At 39.9% G+C, this 17,871-nt stretch overlaps 1 protein-coding gene across 1 annotated transcript; it reads left to right on the top strand.

Annotated features, from left to right (window-relative positions):
* Positions 1 to 7,808: 7,808 nt before the first annotated feature.
* diabloa (diablo, IAP-binding mitochondrial protein a) lies at positions 7,809 to 10,992 on the top strand. Its single transcript, XM_008424882.3, has 6 exons — positions 7,809 to 7,960; positions 8,226 to 8,343; positions 8,418 to 8,540; positions 9,702 to 9,812; positions 9,916 to 10,012; positions 10,247 to 10,992. Exons 1-6 carry the CDS (start codon positions 7,917 to 7,919, stop codon positions 10,453 to 10,455), a joined length of 702 nt encoding a protein of 233 aa, XP_008423104.1. The 5' UTR covers positions 7,809 to 7,916; the 3' UTR covers positions 10,456 to 10,992.
* The last annotated feature ends 6,879 nt before the right edge of the window (positions 10,993 to 17,871 follow it).

The raw sequence follows: 17,871 nt of genomic DNA, 5'->3' as shown, positions 1-17,871 counted from the left end.
TTCTTTGTAAACCTTGATATGCACATAGGAATCACGTGGAAACAATGTCGTCATGGCAACACGCCTCTGGAGTTTATCCTCATCACACAACTTCAATCATCATGACGGAAATCATTTTTAGCTTTTTTTCAACAAAAAAGCTAAAAGTATAGCATTTTGTTGAATTTCACCTACAATGCAATGAAAATTTAATGCATATAAAGAGATAAAGAACAAGACGAATCACTCCTACTGAATGGTGTGCTGTCATATCTTTAGCACTGAACCTAATTAACATGCCCGATGCACACATTTATTTACAAACTATCAAATCCTGGTTGTTAGTTGATTCAAAACAACTACCAACATTTTAGTTGTTTTGCCGTTCTGATTACTTGATTCAGCTCTTTCTATGATTATTTCAGCCGTATGTCTGGTTTTGGGACGATGATGTCGACGGTGGTAAGAATTCATCCCTCAATCTGTGGGTTGCCCTGCGACAGACTGGCGACCTGTCCAGGGTGACCCCCACAAACGTTCACTAGAGATAGGCACCAGCACCCCTCCCAGCCCCACTAGGGACAAGGGTGTACAGAAAACGGATGGAAAGATGGAATCATTGGGTTGCTAGTTCGATTCCCACTGCATTGGCCTCTGTTGGTGAGGTGTCCTTCAGCAAGACACTTCACTCCCCTTGCCTGCTGGTGGTGGTCAGAGGGCCATGTGCTCCTGTGGGGTTTTTTATATGTTTTTTTTTCATCTTTTTAATTTTAATCAAAAAAAAAATCCAGATATCACAATGTATGATTTTTTAAAATCATTTTATTCTTACTGCTGCAAATGAACGCCTGTGGAAATCAATGTATATGTGGTACAGTAGCTTTTGTTTGTGATTACAGAGGTCAGTCGTTTTCTGTAGTTTCTCACCAGGTTTGTGCTGCAGCAGGGATTTTGGCCCATTCCTTCACAGAGATCATCCCTAGATCAGCCAGGTTAAATCTGGCTCTCTAGATCATCCAAAAGGTGAGATCTCACATGGAGCCCCAGTCCGAGGGAGCTTGACAGCCATGTTTAGCTTCTTCCATTTTCTAATAATTGCTCCAAGAGTTTATCTTTTTTCACCAAGCTGCTTGGCAACGGTCCCCTAGCCCTTCCCAGTCTTGTGGAGGTCTACAATTTTGTCTCTGGTGACTTTGGACAGCTCTTTATTCTTAGCCATGTTAGGAGTTGGAGTCTTGCTGATTGTATGGAGTGAACAGGAGTCTTTATGAAGCTAAGGACCTCAAACAGGTGCTTCTACTTTAGAATAATAAGGTTAGTGGAGGTGGACTTTTTAGTGGCAGACTAACTGGTCCGGCGGCAACCCTCGAACCCGTTGGTGGACACCTTCGGTGAGGGATGCTGTCAAGCTGAAGAAGGAGTCCTATCGGGCCTTTTTGGCCTGTGGGACTCCAGAAGCAGCTGATGGGTACCGGTGGGCGAAACGGCATGTGGCTCGGGTTGTTGCTGAGGTAAAAACTCAGGCGTGGGAGGAGTTTGGAGAGGCCATGGAGACAGACTTCCGTACGGCTTCGAGGCGATTCTGGTCCACCATCCGGCGTCTCAGGAGGGGGAAGCGGTGCAGCACCAACACTGTTTATAGTGGAGATGGTGTGCTGCTGACCTCAACTCGGGATGTTGTGGGCCGGTGGGCAGAATACTTTGAAGACCTCCTCAATCCCACAAACATGCCTTCTGTTGAGGAAGCTGAGCATGGGGACTCTGGGTTGGGCTCTCCAATCTCTGGGGACGAGATCGCCGAGGTGGTCAAAAAGCTCCTCGGTGGCAGGGCTCCCGGGGTGGATGAGATCCGCCCGGAGTTCCTTAAGGCTCTGGATGTTGCAGGGTTGCGTTGGCTCGCGCGACTCTGCAATATCACATGGACATCGGGGGCAGTTCCCCTGGATTGGCAGACTGGGGTGGTGGTCCCCCTGTTTAAAAAGGGGGACCAGAGGGTGTGCTCCAATTACAGGGGGGTCACACTCTTAAGCCTCCCTTTTAAGGTCTATTCAGGGGTCCTGGAGAGGAGGGTCCGTCGGATAGTCAAACCTCGGATTCAAGAAGAGCAGTGTGGTTTTTGTCCTGGTCGTGGAACACTGGACCAGCTCTACACCCTCAGCAGGGTCCTGGAGGGTGCATGGGAGTTCGCCCAACATGTGTTTTGTGGACTTGGAGAAGGCGCTCAATCGTGTCCCTCGGGAGGCCTTGTGGGGGGTACTCCGGGAGTATGGGGTACCGGGCCCTTTGATACGGGCTGTCAGGTCCCTGTATGACCGGTGTCAGAGTTTGGTCCGCATTGCCGGCAGTAAGTCGGGCTCGTTTCCGGTGAGAGTTGGACTCCGCCAAGGCTGCCCTTTGTCACCGATTCTGTTCATTACTTTTATGGACAGAATTTCTAGGCGCAGCCGAGGTGTTGAGGGGATCCGTTTTGGTGGCCTTAGGATCGCATCTCTGCTTTTTGCGGAGGATGTGGTCCTGTTGGCTTCATCGGAACGTGATCTGCAACTCTGACTGGAGCGGTTCGCGGCCGAGTGCGAAGCGGCCGGGATGAGGCTCAGTGCCTCCAAATCCGAGGCCATGGTCTTGAGCCGGAAAAGGGTAGAGTGCCTTCTCCGGGTTAGGGGGGTCGTCCTGCCTCAAGTGGAGGAGTTTAAGTATCTGGGGATCTTGTTCACGAATGAGGAAAGAAGGGAGCGGGAGGTCGACAGGCGGATTGGGGCAGCGTCTGCCGTGAAGCGGGCGCTGTACCAGTCCGTCGTGGTGAAGAGAGAGCTGAGTCAAAAAGCGAAGCTTTCGATTTACCGGTCGATCTACGTTCCCACCGTCATCTATGGTCATGAGCTTTGTGTCATGACCGAAAGAACGAGATCACGGATACAAGCGGCTGAAATGGGTTTCCTCCTGGGTGGCTGGGCTCTCCCTTAGAGATAGGGTGAGAAGCTCGGTCATCCGGGAGGGACTCAGAGTAGAGCCGCTGCTCCTCCACGTCGAGAGGAGCCAGTTGAGGTGGCTCGGGCATCTGGTCAGGATGCCTCCTGGACGCGAGGTGGGAGGCCTCCTCCCACCGGGAGGAGGCCTCGGGGAAGACCCAGGACACGCTGGAGGGACTATGTCTCTCGGCTGGCCTGGGAACGCCTCGGGGTTCCCCCGGAGGAGCTGGAGGAAGTGGCTGGGCAGAGGGAAGTCTGGGCCTCCCTTCTGAAGCTGCTGCCCCCGCGACCCGACCCCGGATAAGCGGAAGAAAATGGATGGATGGATGGACTAACTGGTCCATGAGGGCCAGAATTTTTGCTGATTGGCAGGTGTTAAAATACTTATTTGCAGCAGTAACACACAAGTAATACAGTAATTATTTTTAAGAAATCATACATTGTGATTTCTGGATTTTATTATTTTTTAGATTATGTCTCTCACAATGGACGTGCACCTAGGATGAAAATTTCAGACCCCTCCATGATTTCTAAGTGGGAGAACTTGCAAAGTCGCAGGGTGTTCAAATACTTATTTTTCTCGCTATATATCAAGAAAGCCAATATGGATGATGGATAAAGTATATAAACTAAGGTAAAAAATTAAAACAAACTGAGAAAATTAATTGTCCAATAAGTAGGAATTAATATTTAATATAAAGCTTTGCTAAACAGATACTGAGAAGTCCAAAATTATTCATAAAGGAAAGTAATAATTGTTTAGTTTTACCAGCATGTTTAATTTGACAAGAAGTAAAAGTATGTTTTGGTGTGACTGAGAGGGAGACCTGACATTAATCTAATGGATAATCTTTTAATGGCGCTACAGATTAGTGTGATGGCAAAGAGGCCTTCCAACCTTAAAGACATGAAGTGCAAATAAGGCTGGTCAGCATAAGACGGGTTTGATTGTGAAACAGCCATTAATGATTTTATTATTATAATTTTATTGATAATTATTTTTGACATTCTTTATTTTGACAAAATGTAAAAAATAATAATAATTTAAATTTTTGTTTGTTTATTTGTTTGTTTCCACCTTGGATCAAGGCTGACCTCAAACCTAACCTTTCACACTTATTCCCCACTTTGTGTTTATCTGTCACATAAAATCCTAGCGAAATTGGCAAATTGCAGAGAAGCTTAAGGTTATGAATACTTTTGCAAGTTACTGTTAAGACAACCAGAAAGTAAACAAAAAATAGTGTATGTGTTTAACTTTGGCTGTGTATTTAGAGTCTTGTACAGTTGTAAAGACTTTAAGGTGTCATGGGGCAGAGTTAGACTCTGAAGATCTTGCTTTGTTTTTCATCTTGCTTTGTTTTTCATCCGAAGTTGTTTTTGTCCATGCAATAATGATGATAATAATTAGCCTGTTGACTGTGCTCCTGTGTGTGTTAATAAGCTCCTCTGAAGCTCATTAAAGCGATGCTTAAAGATTGTCATTAATTATTCAAAGAACAACCTGTTTACCATCTCCAAACATGAGAAAAACAACCTGGACATGAATACAAACAAGAACAACTTTGTATGCTTGTAGTGTTTTCATAAAACATATTTTAAACAAAACCTTTGCATTATTGGTTAGTTGAACTGATTGAACTTAAAAATAAAAATTAAACGTGTTCAAAATGAGAATTTAAATCATTGGTGGATTCTCACAGACGAATAACAACCATTCTTTTTTTTCCAGGTCAGATCAATTAACAGGTATTTTATATATTTTTCTAAAAACTTAATTTGATGCACACAAGTTTAATTTTAGTGTGGATTTTCTCTTATCCACAAAAAGTGAAAATCAAATATATGCTCTTCAGGTGATATTTGGTTGCATCATTCATTGCCCACACTCCATGTGTTGACATCAATCAGTTTCTGGAATTATTCTGGTTGAGATGTTGACTTATTTTAACTAAGCATTTGACTTTACAGACAATTTACAGAAGAGTTAATTCAGAGTTTTTGGATTCTGAAAGCTCAATGATAGTTTTCTTTTTCAATCTAACACAAGTGTAGATCTGGATTTGGTATCACTGTTATGCTTAAAGGGGCAATATTATCTAAATTCGAGCTCCAAAAGCTCTAAACGTGCTTTAGAGCTTTTGGAGCTCTAAGTCATGTTATAAAGTTATTCTCTTATCAAAAACATACCTGGAGTGTTGCTTTGATTCTTTCATGCATATTTGAGAAATCCTTTAATCTTCCATGGCGACCATTTATTTTGCAGAACACCTGTCTCCTTTAAGGACAAAACGTTTTGTCCTACTTAGAGCTACAATTTCCAAGCCTTCGCTTCACAGATTCAGCTTTCCCCTGTGAACCCCCACTCAACTCCTTCAGACTAGCCAGCAGCAATTAGCAAACACCTGGTGGAACTGCACATCTGCTGAGCAATAAAGGAGTCATGTTGTGATGACTTCCTGAAGTTGAAGTTTCAGAAAGGGTAGGAGTTTCTAAAGAAACAGAGGCGCAATTTTAAGGTGTTAAATTACAAAGTCAAATTTCTTTGGTTCTATTAAACCAGCTAGTTTAACAGAACTCTACAACCAGCCAAAGTTATTCCAGGAGTTTGTTGATGCCTATGAAACGTTTGCTTTTGGTGAAACTTATTATGGGGGATTTAACCAAATATGAGAGAGGGTATATGTTTGAACCTGTATCATTGGGTGTTCATTCCAGCCTAGAAATGGAAATCATGAAGAGGCCAAACTGAATATTGCTTTGAGATCATAAAAGAGTAAAAACAATACTCTAGTCAAGGGCATCTTGTGATAAAACTGACATAAAATTTTTAGCCAAAGCATGTGCAGGTTTCAGACAAATACCTTTAAAAGTTTCTGTTGATTCAAAGATGCTCAGCTTTAGTACTTTTTTGGAGTTTGTTACAGTCTTTTGCTGCTGTGTAATGTAAAAGATAATCCTCCATATGTGGATTTTAATTTGAGAACTGTGAGCATAATGTTTATGTTTTAATTATTGTATGAATTTCACATTTAAGTGTTTGTTTTGCTTTCCTAATTCTTTTAAAACATTTTGACGAGGGGATAGAAATGTGTTAACAATTATAAAGTTTTATGTATTGTCCTTAAACTGTTTTATATTAATTGCAGCCTTTGGACACTTTGTAAACACACAGAATAGTTAGCTGCTCCATTGTGGAATAAAATAAGCATATTTGCATATATTAGCACATTTTTATTAAAAAAAACCATTAGGTCTATTTTGTTCTTTTTCTCTCTGTATTTTCTCTTATGTTTATTATTCCTCCTTAATGTCTGTATACGGTGGGTGCCAAAATAAGGCCAAATTTCTTGTTTGTTCATGCAATCTCTGTTAATAAAGCTGATTCAGATAGGAGTTTTTTTCTTTGCTTGAAGCAGCAAAAAAAAGAACAAAAAACAGTGAAATGAAAAATCAGTGCTTTGTCCATTTGTTGAGTTTATGCATAGAGCTGAAAATTATTTAATCTGCATCTGAAGAGGTTTTAGCCAAAGTTATATATATATATATATATATATATATATATATATATATATATATATATATATATATATATATATATATATATATATATATATATATATATATAAAAAAATTCCCTTCTCACCCTCCGCGGGTGGTCTGTTTCATCCTCTGAGCTCGGGTCCTCTACCAGAGGCCTGGGAGCTTGAGGGTTCTGCGCAGTATCTTGGCTGTGCCTAGAACTGCACATTTCTGGACTGAGATGTCTGATGTTGTTCCTGGGATCTGTTTGAGCCACTGCTCCAGTTTGGGGGTGACTGCCCCGAGGGCCCCGATGACCACAGGCACCACTGTGGTCTTCACCTTCCAGGTCTTTTCCAGTTCCTCCCTGAGGCCCTGGTATTTCTCCAATTTCTCATGCTCCTTTTTCCTGATGTTGTAATCACTTGGTATTGCTACATCCACCACAACGGCTTTCCTCTGTTCTTTATCCACCACCACAATGTCCGGTTGGTTCGCCATTACCATCTTGTCTGTCTGGATCTGGAAGTCCCACAGGATCTTAGCTCGGCGAGATATATATATATATATATATATATATATATATATATATATATATATATATATATATATATATATATATATATATATATATATATGTGTGTGTGTGTATTATGAATTAAGATAATCTAATGTTAACTGTGTGCATTTCACTTGAACCTTTTAACACCTTGCCGTGACCCAATGATTTTATCAATAATATTTAAAACAACAATGAAAGAAGAGACATGATTTTATTGTAGCAAGATGCTGGTTTACCACACATAAACAAGCGATCTCAGAGATAAATGATTTGAAGGTTTTATCCCTCTGCTCTGGTTTACATGAAAAGTTGAGTGTATTTGATAGAAAGCATTTATTGACGTAATGTCTGCTCACCACCAGGTACAGAGAAACTGAACATGGAGAGGCGGGGAATGTTAATCAGTAACCACAGGGGGGGCAGAATGGTTCAATTTGTCTGATAAGAGAAGCAAGGAATGGAACCAATAGCTTTGCAGTCTAGTTCCATACATGTGTAAACCAACGGATGAAGGAAAAATGCTTAGAAATTTAAGTTGTTATGATCTTTGAGTAACTGAATGTTAACTAGAAGGATAGATCCAGAATTGTTTTCTTGTCCTATTTTGTCTTTTGACAGAAAATAATAAAAATGCTAAAAGCTTCTAATTACATTTATTTATTTATTTATTTATTTATTTATTTATTTATTTATTTATTTATTTATTTATTTATTTATTTATTTATTTATTTATTTATTTATTTATTTATTTATTTAATGAGAGGGTTGTATTGCAATTAAGAACCACGGGATGGCGACAATGCACGTTGTAAAATGACCAGGAAGAAGACGGGGGGAACCTTTGTTCTGCAGTAGGGCAGGACAGTTTATTGTGGCGGACCAGCATGGCCGCGCTGTGGAGGAGATCCTTGTGTCTCTGTTTCCTCAGGTTGGTCGTGTTTACATTTAGATATTGTGACACAATCATTGGTTTATTTAATACGTGGAATTTGCTTTGATTTATTTTTTATTTTTTTGTTTCTTTATGGAAATATGAGCGAATAAACAGCAGTTGTTTGATTGCCGCAATTCTCATATTTGTTTTGAGATTGTCAGTAGGGCAGCGCCAGACAACAAGGAAGTTAAATCAGTGTTTCTCCCTCGCTGTTTTCTGGTTTATTTATCTGTATATAACTTCATTTTTTTCTGTTCAGAAATTCCTTTCGATACCTGTCCAGGATAAAACCTGCTGTCCGGAAATCCCCCAGATGGACAAGTGTCCTTGCTTCTCTCGCCGTCAGCGGAAGTCTGTGTGCTGTACCTTTTAAACAGGCGAGTCTGACAGCCGAAAATGTGCATATTTGGACGTTTCAGCTGCTGTAAACTCATTGAACCCCCTGCTGCAGGTTGAAAACCTCTCTCATGACTCTCTGGTGAGACGAGCAGCCTCTCTGGTGACAGACAGTTCAAGCACTTTTCTCTCTCAGGCCACTCTGGCTCTGACGGATGCTCTTACAGAGTATGCAAAGGTATGGCTTCGTGTTGTGACTACCATTTCTCTTAACTGTTAGAACTGATTGATACTTTACATGTGCTGCTGAAGCTCTTAATGGACCATAACCAAAAGTTTAACTGAAGGTATGTGGTCTTTTCCCCCTCCTTTCTACACACTTCTGCTTTGTTGCAGCAACAAAATGAGTACACCTACATAGTTATTTACACTTTTCGACCTTCAAACGACAAAACGACTCAATTATAATTTTTATTCGAGTTAATTGCAGGGTTTCTGATTAATTAGTTGCAATTAAGCCCATTTTAATCTGCAACTTTATCAACAAAATAAGCAACTATGTCAATTCAAGATGCGTCTTTGCTGATAAATTATTGAATAAATAGGCATATTAGCTTAAGAACAAAACTATGTATTATTTTCACAGAATTATTTTTAGGTTATTCAACCAACAGATTGGTGTAAAGTGCTATTCTACAAATTCAGCTTTCCAGTGCTTTAAGATCGTTTGATCATTCACAGAACGTCTTTAGAAATGTGCACTGTAGACGCTGGCACTAGCACTGGGGACGTCGCTGCTGCTGCTCCATGTTTAGCATTGAGATGCTATTTTAGGCTTGAATCTCTTCGCTGATAGGCTAACTGAAGCTTAGCACAACTTGAAAACAATAAACTTTTCCAGCGTCCCATCAGATCTTTTTTTAGAAGCAAACATGAACACCCAGTCGGCCAAGAATAGCGGCTTCGTTGTCCGTCGCTGTTGTTTGCAGAGTTTGCTTGTTCGCCACATGTGCAATTTTTAATATGTTCAAATCTATGTAATTAGATTATTTAAATTAACATGTTGAATTTTTGGCACTGCAAAAAAGGGGGGGCAAATGACAGATAAAATTGCCAAAAAAAAAAAAAGGTGCATATGGACATAAATAAAATCACAAAGCTTTGATTTATTATATTTTCTAATTAAACCAAATAACTCATTTATGTTATCTACACTAGTAATACTTCTCATCTCATCATTCTCTTGAGAGTGCAATCTTCACCAACTAACAACTTACAAGGTCTCTAAATAAATCCCTTCATGTTTCCCAAAATCCTCCAGGTTTTAAATATGTCTCTATAAATGTGTCTTTGCTTTTGAGTGTAAACGGTGAAAATTGTCCCCCTTGCCTCCGCACAGGCTGTGCACACACTCATCGCCCTGCAAAGGCAATATTTAGCTTCCCTGGGGAAACTGAGTCCAGCAGAAGAAGATACGGTCTGGCAGGTGATCATTAGCCAGCGTGCAGAGGTCAGTTTCTGTGTCTTTTTTCATGGTTTTTGGTCCATTCCAACTAAAAACCTTAAATCAAAGCAGGCGGCTGTAAATTTCTTCTTGCATTTTTTTGTGGCAGGTTACCCACAGACAAGACGAACAGAAGCGCTTCGAGCTGACCTGGGTCACCGCCATCAGGCTGTGCGAGGCAGCGGCCGAGGCTGCGTACATATCAGGTGTGTGATTCGAAGTGTTCTTCGCCCGTTCCGTTTCATCTCCCATCTCTCCAGACAGCGGACGGATCGTTTGCCGTCACTCTGTGGGTCCTTTGGGCGAAAACACAAAAGGAGAAGACAGACGAGTTGGGCCTGGCTAACGACCCGCTTTTCACGTCTGTACTCGATGCGATTTGACGTATGTTTGAGCGTTTTGTACTTGTGTGTATGCGTGCGTGTGTGTGTTTTTCTCAGGAGCTGAGAACGCGTCCATCACGGTTAGGACAAACATTCAGCTGGCACAGTCCCAGGTGGAGGAGGCCCAGAAAATCTCAGTGGATGCAGAAAAGAAGCTGGCAGAGACTAAAGTCATGGAGGTCGAGAGGATGACGCAACACGCCGCTACCCTCGAGGGGAGTAACGACGAAGAGGAGACACCCGAGGCCTACCTGAGAGAGGACTGAAACGTACAGTCACCAGATCATTTTACCAAATCTGTACCGACTTCTGCTTCTTTTTTTTCCTGTTGCGTGAGATGACGAAAGTTAATTTCTGTTTGTTTGTACCAAAATTAAAAGAAAGCATGAAAATATTGTTTTCTTTTTAGAATTCAAACTACATAAGAATTTCATGCACTACAGAAGCAGAGTCTTACCAATCATTTTGGTTTCATTTCTTGTGAAAATATCTTGAGTACACTTGAAATAAGACAAAACTAATTTGCAAGATATTGGAGCTTGTTTTAAATCAATATTTCCTTAATATCAATGAAAAAAGAAATAGTCTCATTTACAGAGTATTCCATTTACAATAAGATTCTGTTTTTGCAGCGCAACCCAAAGAGTTGTGTTAAACGTTTGGTCTTTTGATGTGATTGATTTGATAACTGATCAGGTTGCGAACTGCATTAATGAAGTCTGGTTTATTAGAGTGACTTACCAACAGGTTTCTGTGTTAATATTTAGTCTGAGTTATTTTAATAAACATAAGATGCAACTAAAGTTATGCTTTGCCTTTTGCTTAAACAGATTCTTCAAAGATGAATTTAGTTTATTTCTTGGACTTAAGGCCTTTCTATCTTTCTAGCAACTATTTACTTTTCTAACAAACATTGTCAGATTTAGACTAGTGGTGTAACTATAGAGGACATCTTTCCTCTCAAAGCACATAGTGCTGTTTTATAACTCTTTCTAGTACCTATGTTACCTTCAGTTGTTAAAATGAGATACAGTTCTGGAAAAACTGAAGAGCCCACTGCACTGAAAACCACCTGGTTATTCCACCAAATATCGATTTCTGAGCTCTAACTGAGTTCAAACAGTTTTGTTTTTAAGTGAATATGAACTTTGGAGACATGTCAGTAGTTCTTAGAATAAAACAATGTTCATTTTACTCAAACACGTACCTATAAAAAGTTAAATCAGAGAAACTGATCATTTTAAGTGTCCTCTTAATTTTTTCCCAGCGCTGTTTATCAAACACGTCTTAAAAGAAATTTCACTGCTTTCTGACGCCTTGAAATTGAGTATCTGTCTCTTTGATAAGCACCTGCTCTTTCCTACACACCTCATTATAACAATGCTTCTCCTTTTGCCATTTGCAGCCGTTGTAAGGAACCTTCCCATGGTTTTATGACATACATCAGAAGGCTCCAGCCAGCAGGATGATGCAGCTGCTTAACGCTGTCGCATCGAAGCGAACCAAAATCTATAAAGAATGTTTCTGAGATCTTGTTGAATCAAAGCCATAAAGAATTTGTATTAAATGTTAGGATGATTTTTATTCATCCGTGTCACTCTGTTGCTAATGGATGGGAGTTGGAACGCTTTTTACATTTGGGATAACTTTTTTTAAATTTATTTTTTATTGAAAACAAATGACATCTATGAGATATGTTATTGGCAGAGACACAAGCCCCCCTCTGGTTATTTTGGGTGAATACCCAGTTCAGTCATGGTTGGATCACACCTCTGGTTGTGCAACAGCCTCCATGTCAGGCTTCATCTTTTTACATTCACTCCTGTGAGTAAGAAACCACAACTAGTGCAGTTGAATCCAAACATTTGGCCACTGTTTATAGATAATGTCCCCAAAACTGAATCAAACAGGACAGTTTTATCTAGAGGACAATTTCTAAAAAATATATATTATCATTATTATCTTAATCACTTAGTTTTTTAAAATCAGAAACCATTTACATCTTTTTTGGCACCCAGCATGCTTAGTGCTAAACACCACACCCTTTGGCAAGAACTGCAGCTTGTAAGTATTTTTGTTGGAGCTGAGAGTTTTTCAGCTCTTGCTTCAGAAGGTTTTTGTAAATTGTTTTGCCACAAAAGTTGTTGGTTTCAGTGAAATAAGCTGCTGCGTATCCAGGTGCTTCTTTTTGTCTTTAATGCTGTTTAGGTTGATAAGAGCTCCGCTGCAGTCAATCGCTGCAGTTTATGGTTGGGTGTTGAGTCATTTGTTGGAGTTCTCTGTCGGATTTTAGGTCTCAGGATTTCTCCAAGTTTCAAATTATCAGTTGAATAAGGTTGACGGTTGAAATCTCTTTTAGTCAAATGTGTTTTTCTGTCTTATCAACCTAACCCATGTTCTTTCTGATTTTTGTTTTGGTTCTTTCAAAAGATAAACGTGAAAATACTTTTCTAAACTCTACTGATATGTTCTCTTCATTTGTGCTAAGTACTAAAAGCAATGAAATGACAATTATGAATAAACCAAAATCTGCGTCAGCTAATAGTTCCAAGTAATGTCACAGAACTGGGATCTGCTCTAAAAAGATTGTTAAAATCTTAAACTTGTTTCTATTCATTTGTGTAAATACGCAAGTAGGTTTATTTGCTCAGCGTTCACATGATGAAATATTTTTGACTAATCCCGCAGAAGTGCACACATCACTGTATTCCTTTAAAGACATTTTTAAAAACACGGCTCACCTGTGTGTCATTCCTGCCTTTCTGTTTCACTCAGCAATGTCGCCTTTGCCGTAAATTACCCGTGTCCTGACCGTCTCTGTAGCTTTTAGGTCCTTTTTCCCTGTCGTCACTTCATCTGCAGGGTTCCATCTTTCCACACAATGACACAAGACACGCAGCAGGAAACATGAAGGCCTTCATATGGACATCGTGAGCAACTGGATGTGTTTTTGTTGGTCTTTGTTTTAATAGCAGTTGCTTGACAACCGCATGAGAATGGTTCCTTTGCAGAAACTGGCATTTTCTGCAAATGACGGCAGCCTTTTGGCTTAGAAAATCACTTAAATACAATATACGTGATGTTTCCTCTATGTAGAGAGGTCAAAGAGTGGAAAAAATGTGTTTGAAATGGAGGTTTTATTTTATATGCTTTTAAATTATGCCATTTCCAGACAACATTTAAAACATCAAACTTTAAAATAAATACTAAAGTAGTTGATTAAAGCATCCAAGCATCTTTAATGCACTGATATTTTGTCTCACATGACTGTAAAGAAGATGAGAAATGATAGATGGTAGTGGCAGTATCATGCTGTGGGGATGATGCTCTTTCACATACGCTGTGAATCCAACCTGAAGGGATTCATGGCGGCTCTTATGCAAAATCAACTTTTTTGAAATTCATACCATGTTGCAAATTATTCAGTCATCAAAAACATAACTGGACTGTTGCTTTGACTCATTCAAGCATGTTGAAAACTAATGGGATTTATTTCTAAACGCTGAAAGTCAAGGCTAACTGCTAAGCAAAACAAATATACAGAACCATTCCATAGATTAGAATATTTTTGGAAAGCTAATTTATTTTAGGGACTTTATTGCTAAGTAAAACTTGTTATTTAGATTAATGATGATTAATGTATGAAAGCCTTTATTTCTGTTGATTATTTTCCACTTATAGGTGAATTACATCAGATCTGTTGTTGACTGGTTTCATTTGGTTTCTCTGATCATTTCTCTAACTTTAAACTCCTAAGTTTCAACGTTTAGTTTAAATTGACCACAGAGATAAACCACAACCCTCTGTAACGTTTGGCATAACCCGGCAACCTAAATAAAGGCCAAGTCCTATGTGTACTTCTTTTTTTATTTATTTATTTTATTTTATTTTTTTAGAAAGTCACATAAAGACGGTTTTATTTGGAAAACCAGGATCAGGTGGTTCTTGTAACAAAAACCATAGAAACCACCGGTTTAGATCAAAGCCGTAAGGACGGCCCAGCCCAAATCCTAATGAGAATCTGAGAGAAAATCTCCTCAGACATTTTGAAAAACATGAATTTGATATAATCTCTTACTTTAGATATACAAAATTCTTAAAATACATTCATTTATATGGAATAAGTTGAAGAACTACGAACTCACTGTTCTTGTTGCTCCTTCTCTTTAACTTAGTATTTTCTCCAGCAGATGGCGCTCTAAATTCATTCTTACGTTTTCATCTGCGTATTCTTCAATAGTTAACTGCAGCATCAAATTATGTAACGTTTATATCTTTATTTTTTTTTTCTAACTAGCCCTAATGCATCTGAGTTCTTGGTGTTTATGGGTACAGTGTGAGCTCCAGATCAGTAAAAATCAAACACTGATACGAGTGTTTGTTGTGCCATCTGGTACAAATGCAAACACTTCTGGGCGACGTGTTTGGCTCTAATCGTACAACTTCATGCTAAAAACTTCCTGTCACAAAACACTTGCGTCACCTTCAGTGCATCCTGGAAAAAAAATTAACTGATGACATTTAAAAATTAGATATATTTTAAAACATCTGCCACACTTACAATAAGCAACAGTTTGTTTTTTTTTTTGTTTTTGTTTGTCAACACTGTGGATGTGCTCTGTAACAGGTATACCGTCTTAATTTACTTCACACACACTCTCTAAAGGTCAGTGTGTGCTGCGGTGGGTCATCTCAGTGCAAGCTCATTATGGGGACATTATGGGGAAGGAGCTTCTGAGCTGCAAAACAGGAGTGTGTAGCGTCAGCAGTTAGGTGACCTCTCTGTGCCGTAGACGGCTGTGCTTTGGCAGGGGATGGGACCGTAAGTGTGGCTACATGAGAGGTGTGTGTGTATGCGTGTGTGCGTGCGTGCGTGTGTGGTGGGAGTGGGGGGACTGGAGGGTTGAGGTGTATGATGACTGGCTCACCAGTGTGAGTCGTGAGGAATGCTGTTGTTTAACAAAGGCTGTTTTCACAGGCCGTGAAAGCCAAACGCCCCAGACGGTCCGCGTTGTGTGTGGATGTGCAACCGCTGGTCACAGGGGAGTCGGTGCCTCGCCATGAAGGAGCGAGCTCTTCTTTTTTTTTTTTTCCTTTTCTTATTTGCAGCACAAAACCCTCCAGTGAGGCAACCACAATTACAAAGGTTATGCATCATAAATGCTCCAAGTCTATTTCCTGCCACAGAGGCTGAAACATTTACAAATCATTATGCAGTTATGCAAGTGGCAAAAAATAGGGCTTTTAGGTCATTAAGTGTTTGGTGACAGCAAAAAAAAAAAAAAAGAAGAAAGAAAAGGGGTGTAAATGCTCAGCTCATGCCAGTGGCGCCACCAGAAAATAATTTTGGTACGGTGGCCACGCCAGGCCAGTAAAACATTTCAGACCGTATGATGTAAAATCGGCTTATTTCAGCTTTATATCATGTTATGATGTTATTCACTCATCAAAAACTTACCTGAGTGTTGCCTTGATTCTTTCATGTTTGTTTGCGTAATCGTTGGATCTCCATGGCAACCATTCACCTGGGCAAAACATCTGGGTGGACCTAACTCCACCTTGGAGACAAAGCTCATTTTCAGAGCTGTAGCTTCCAAGTTTCCACCTCAGATAGGAGCTCTCCCCTTTAAACCCTGACTCTGCTCCTTCAGACTAGCCAGCAGCAATTAGCAAACACCTGGTAGAACTGTGGATTTGGCTCATTTTTCAGTGCAGTGCTGTAAAAGCTTTGATAAAGGGTTAGTAGAGGAGCCATGTTGTAATGACTTCCTGAAGGTGGAGTTTCAGAAAGAGCAGGGTTTTTTTTAAGCGACAGATGGAGGCATTAGATTACAAAGTCGAATTTAAGTCATTCAATTTAGAGCATTTTTTAACAACTGAAGGTAACATATTTACTCAATGTACAATAAAATGGAAACATGTGCCTGTAAAACACATAATCCTGCCTCTTTAATTGTATTAATTAATTTATTTATTGTGTATTTTTGTGTGTCCCAGAAAGCGGTATATAAATGCAATTCAATTCAATTCAATTCAATTCAATACATTTCAGAAAATGTTATTTATCTCCAGAGGTGTAATTAAAGGAGGTAGGTAGAGCATACATAAAAATAAATTCAAGATAAAATACATAAATATAAAGAAAGTGCAATATTCATTAGCAAGATTCGAATGGAACATGAGGAAAGTAAGTCCTTTTGGCAACTAATATATGCGTGTGTCTATGTACGTGTAAGTGTAATGTATTATTACTATTATTAAGTTTTACATTTATGTCTTGATTAAAGAAGACGACTCTGTATGCCTTTCTATGACCTGAACATGGTTCTCTGGTGGGGTTGTCATTTTTGAAGAGGGGGCCATGGCCCCCCTGGGGCCTCCCATTGGGAGTGCCCCTGGCTCAGGCAGACACCAATTCTCCCTGCTGCACAATCCAATGTGAAGTGGCTCATGGGGAAAAGATTGATTATCAAAAGGGCAGCATTCTCACCTGGGGAGACTTGTAGCTCTTTGAGGATATAAATAAGTCACCGGAGGGAATAAAAGCAGGGCAACATATCATAGGTCACGCTTTTATTACACTAAGAAGAGGTTCCAATGTCTCCTGATGGGGAGTCACGGTGTAAGACGAAGTTAAAAAAAAAGTAAAACAAAACAAAACCAAACAAACGGTGTCTGGATGCGAGGGAGCCACACTGAGACGAGCATTTCTGCTTATCTTCACTGAATAAATATGATGTCCGCCTCCAACTGCTGAGGTTAGCAAGTTTAACACTTCAGGCCTCAGCGCACGATAATAACACTGCTGCACACAGCTCGGGATTCCTGAATGAGTAAAAGCTGTAATTATCTCAGGGAAAAAGGAACAATGTGAGAATGCTTTATTACTGCTTTGTTTCAGGACGGCAGCCCAAACGAGACGAAGCCATCGGGAGAAAACGTTTTACCGACGCTGTTGCTTTGTCCTTCACAAGATTCTCTCCGGAGCTTTACAGGAACTATTTTTCTACTCGCACTTCCTTATTTCTTTTCCTTATTTGTTTATAATAAAACACCGGTTACATATTCCATTCTAAACGACGGTATAAAAGTAAACTCGTGAATTTTCATAACCACATCTCCTTTAACAGAAGAGCCTCATGTTTACCTTCTCTACAGGACGCACATCAGCGAACCGTTTATGACCTCCAGTGGCTTCGCAGAAGTGTGAAACTTTTCACATTCTTTCCTAGTTACAAGCAGAAACGTCTGTGTGTTTTATTGGGGTTTTATGTGACAGACCAACACAAAGGAGCGCATAGCTGCTGAGTGGAAGGAGCGGGCTACCTGGTTTTGACATTTTGGAGTGCGGCATGTATTTGTATTTTCCCTCCTTTGGTCCGACCTCCTAAAGAGGCCTTGCTGTAACGAACCATCATTTGTCTCAGATATGTTGGGACACTGAGAGAACTAAAGTATGCACACCGGGGTATTTTTAGATGGTTCTGCACACCAAATTAGTGAGACTGAATACAAGTGCACCACACTTTCTAGATTTGTATTTGTAAAACTTTTAAACAGGCATCATTTCCCCCCCCCCCTCACTTTTTTTGTGTTGATTTGCAGTAAAATACATCAAAGTTTAGGTGTTTAAGTTGACAAAGGGGTGTGTCTGCATAAAAAAGGTACTGTGTGTCTTACTA

Source organism: Poecilia reticulata, chromosome 13 (assembly GCF_904066995.2).
Source record: "Poecilia reticulata chromosome 13, P_reticulata-male-v2, whole genome shotgun sequence".
Lineage (NCBI taxonomy): Eukaryota > Metazoa > Chordata > Actinopteri > Cyprinodontiformes > Poeciliidae > Poecilia > Poecilia reticulata.
Note: the sequence above shows the minus strand (reverse complement) of the source record. Positions and strands in the feature narration are given on the sequence as shown.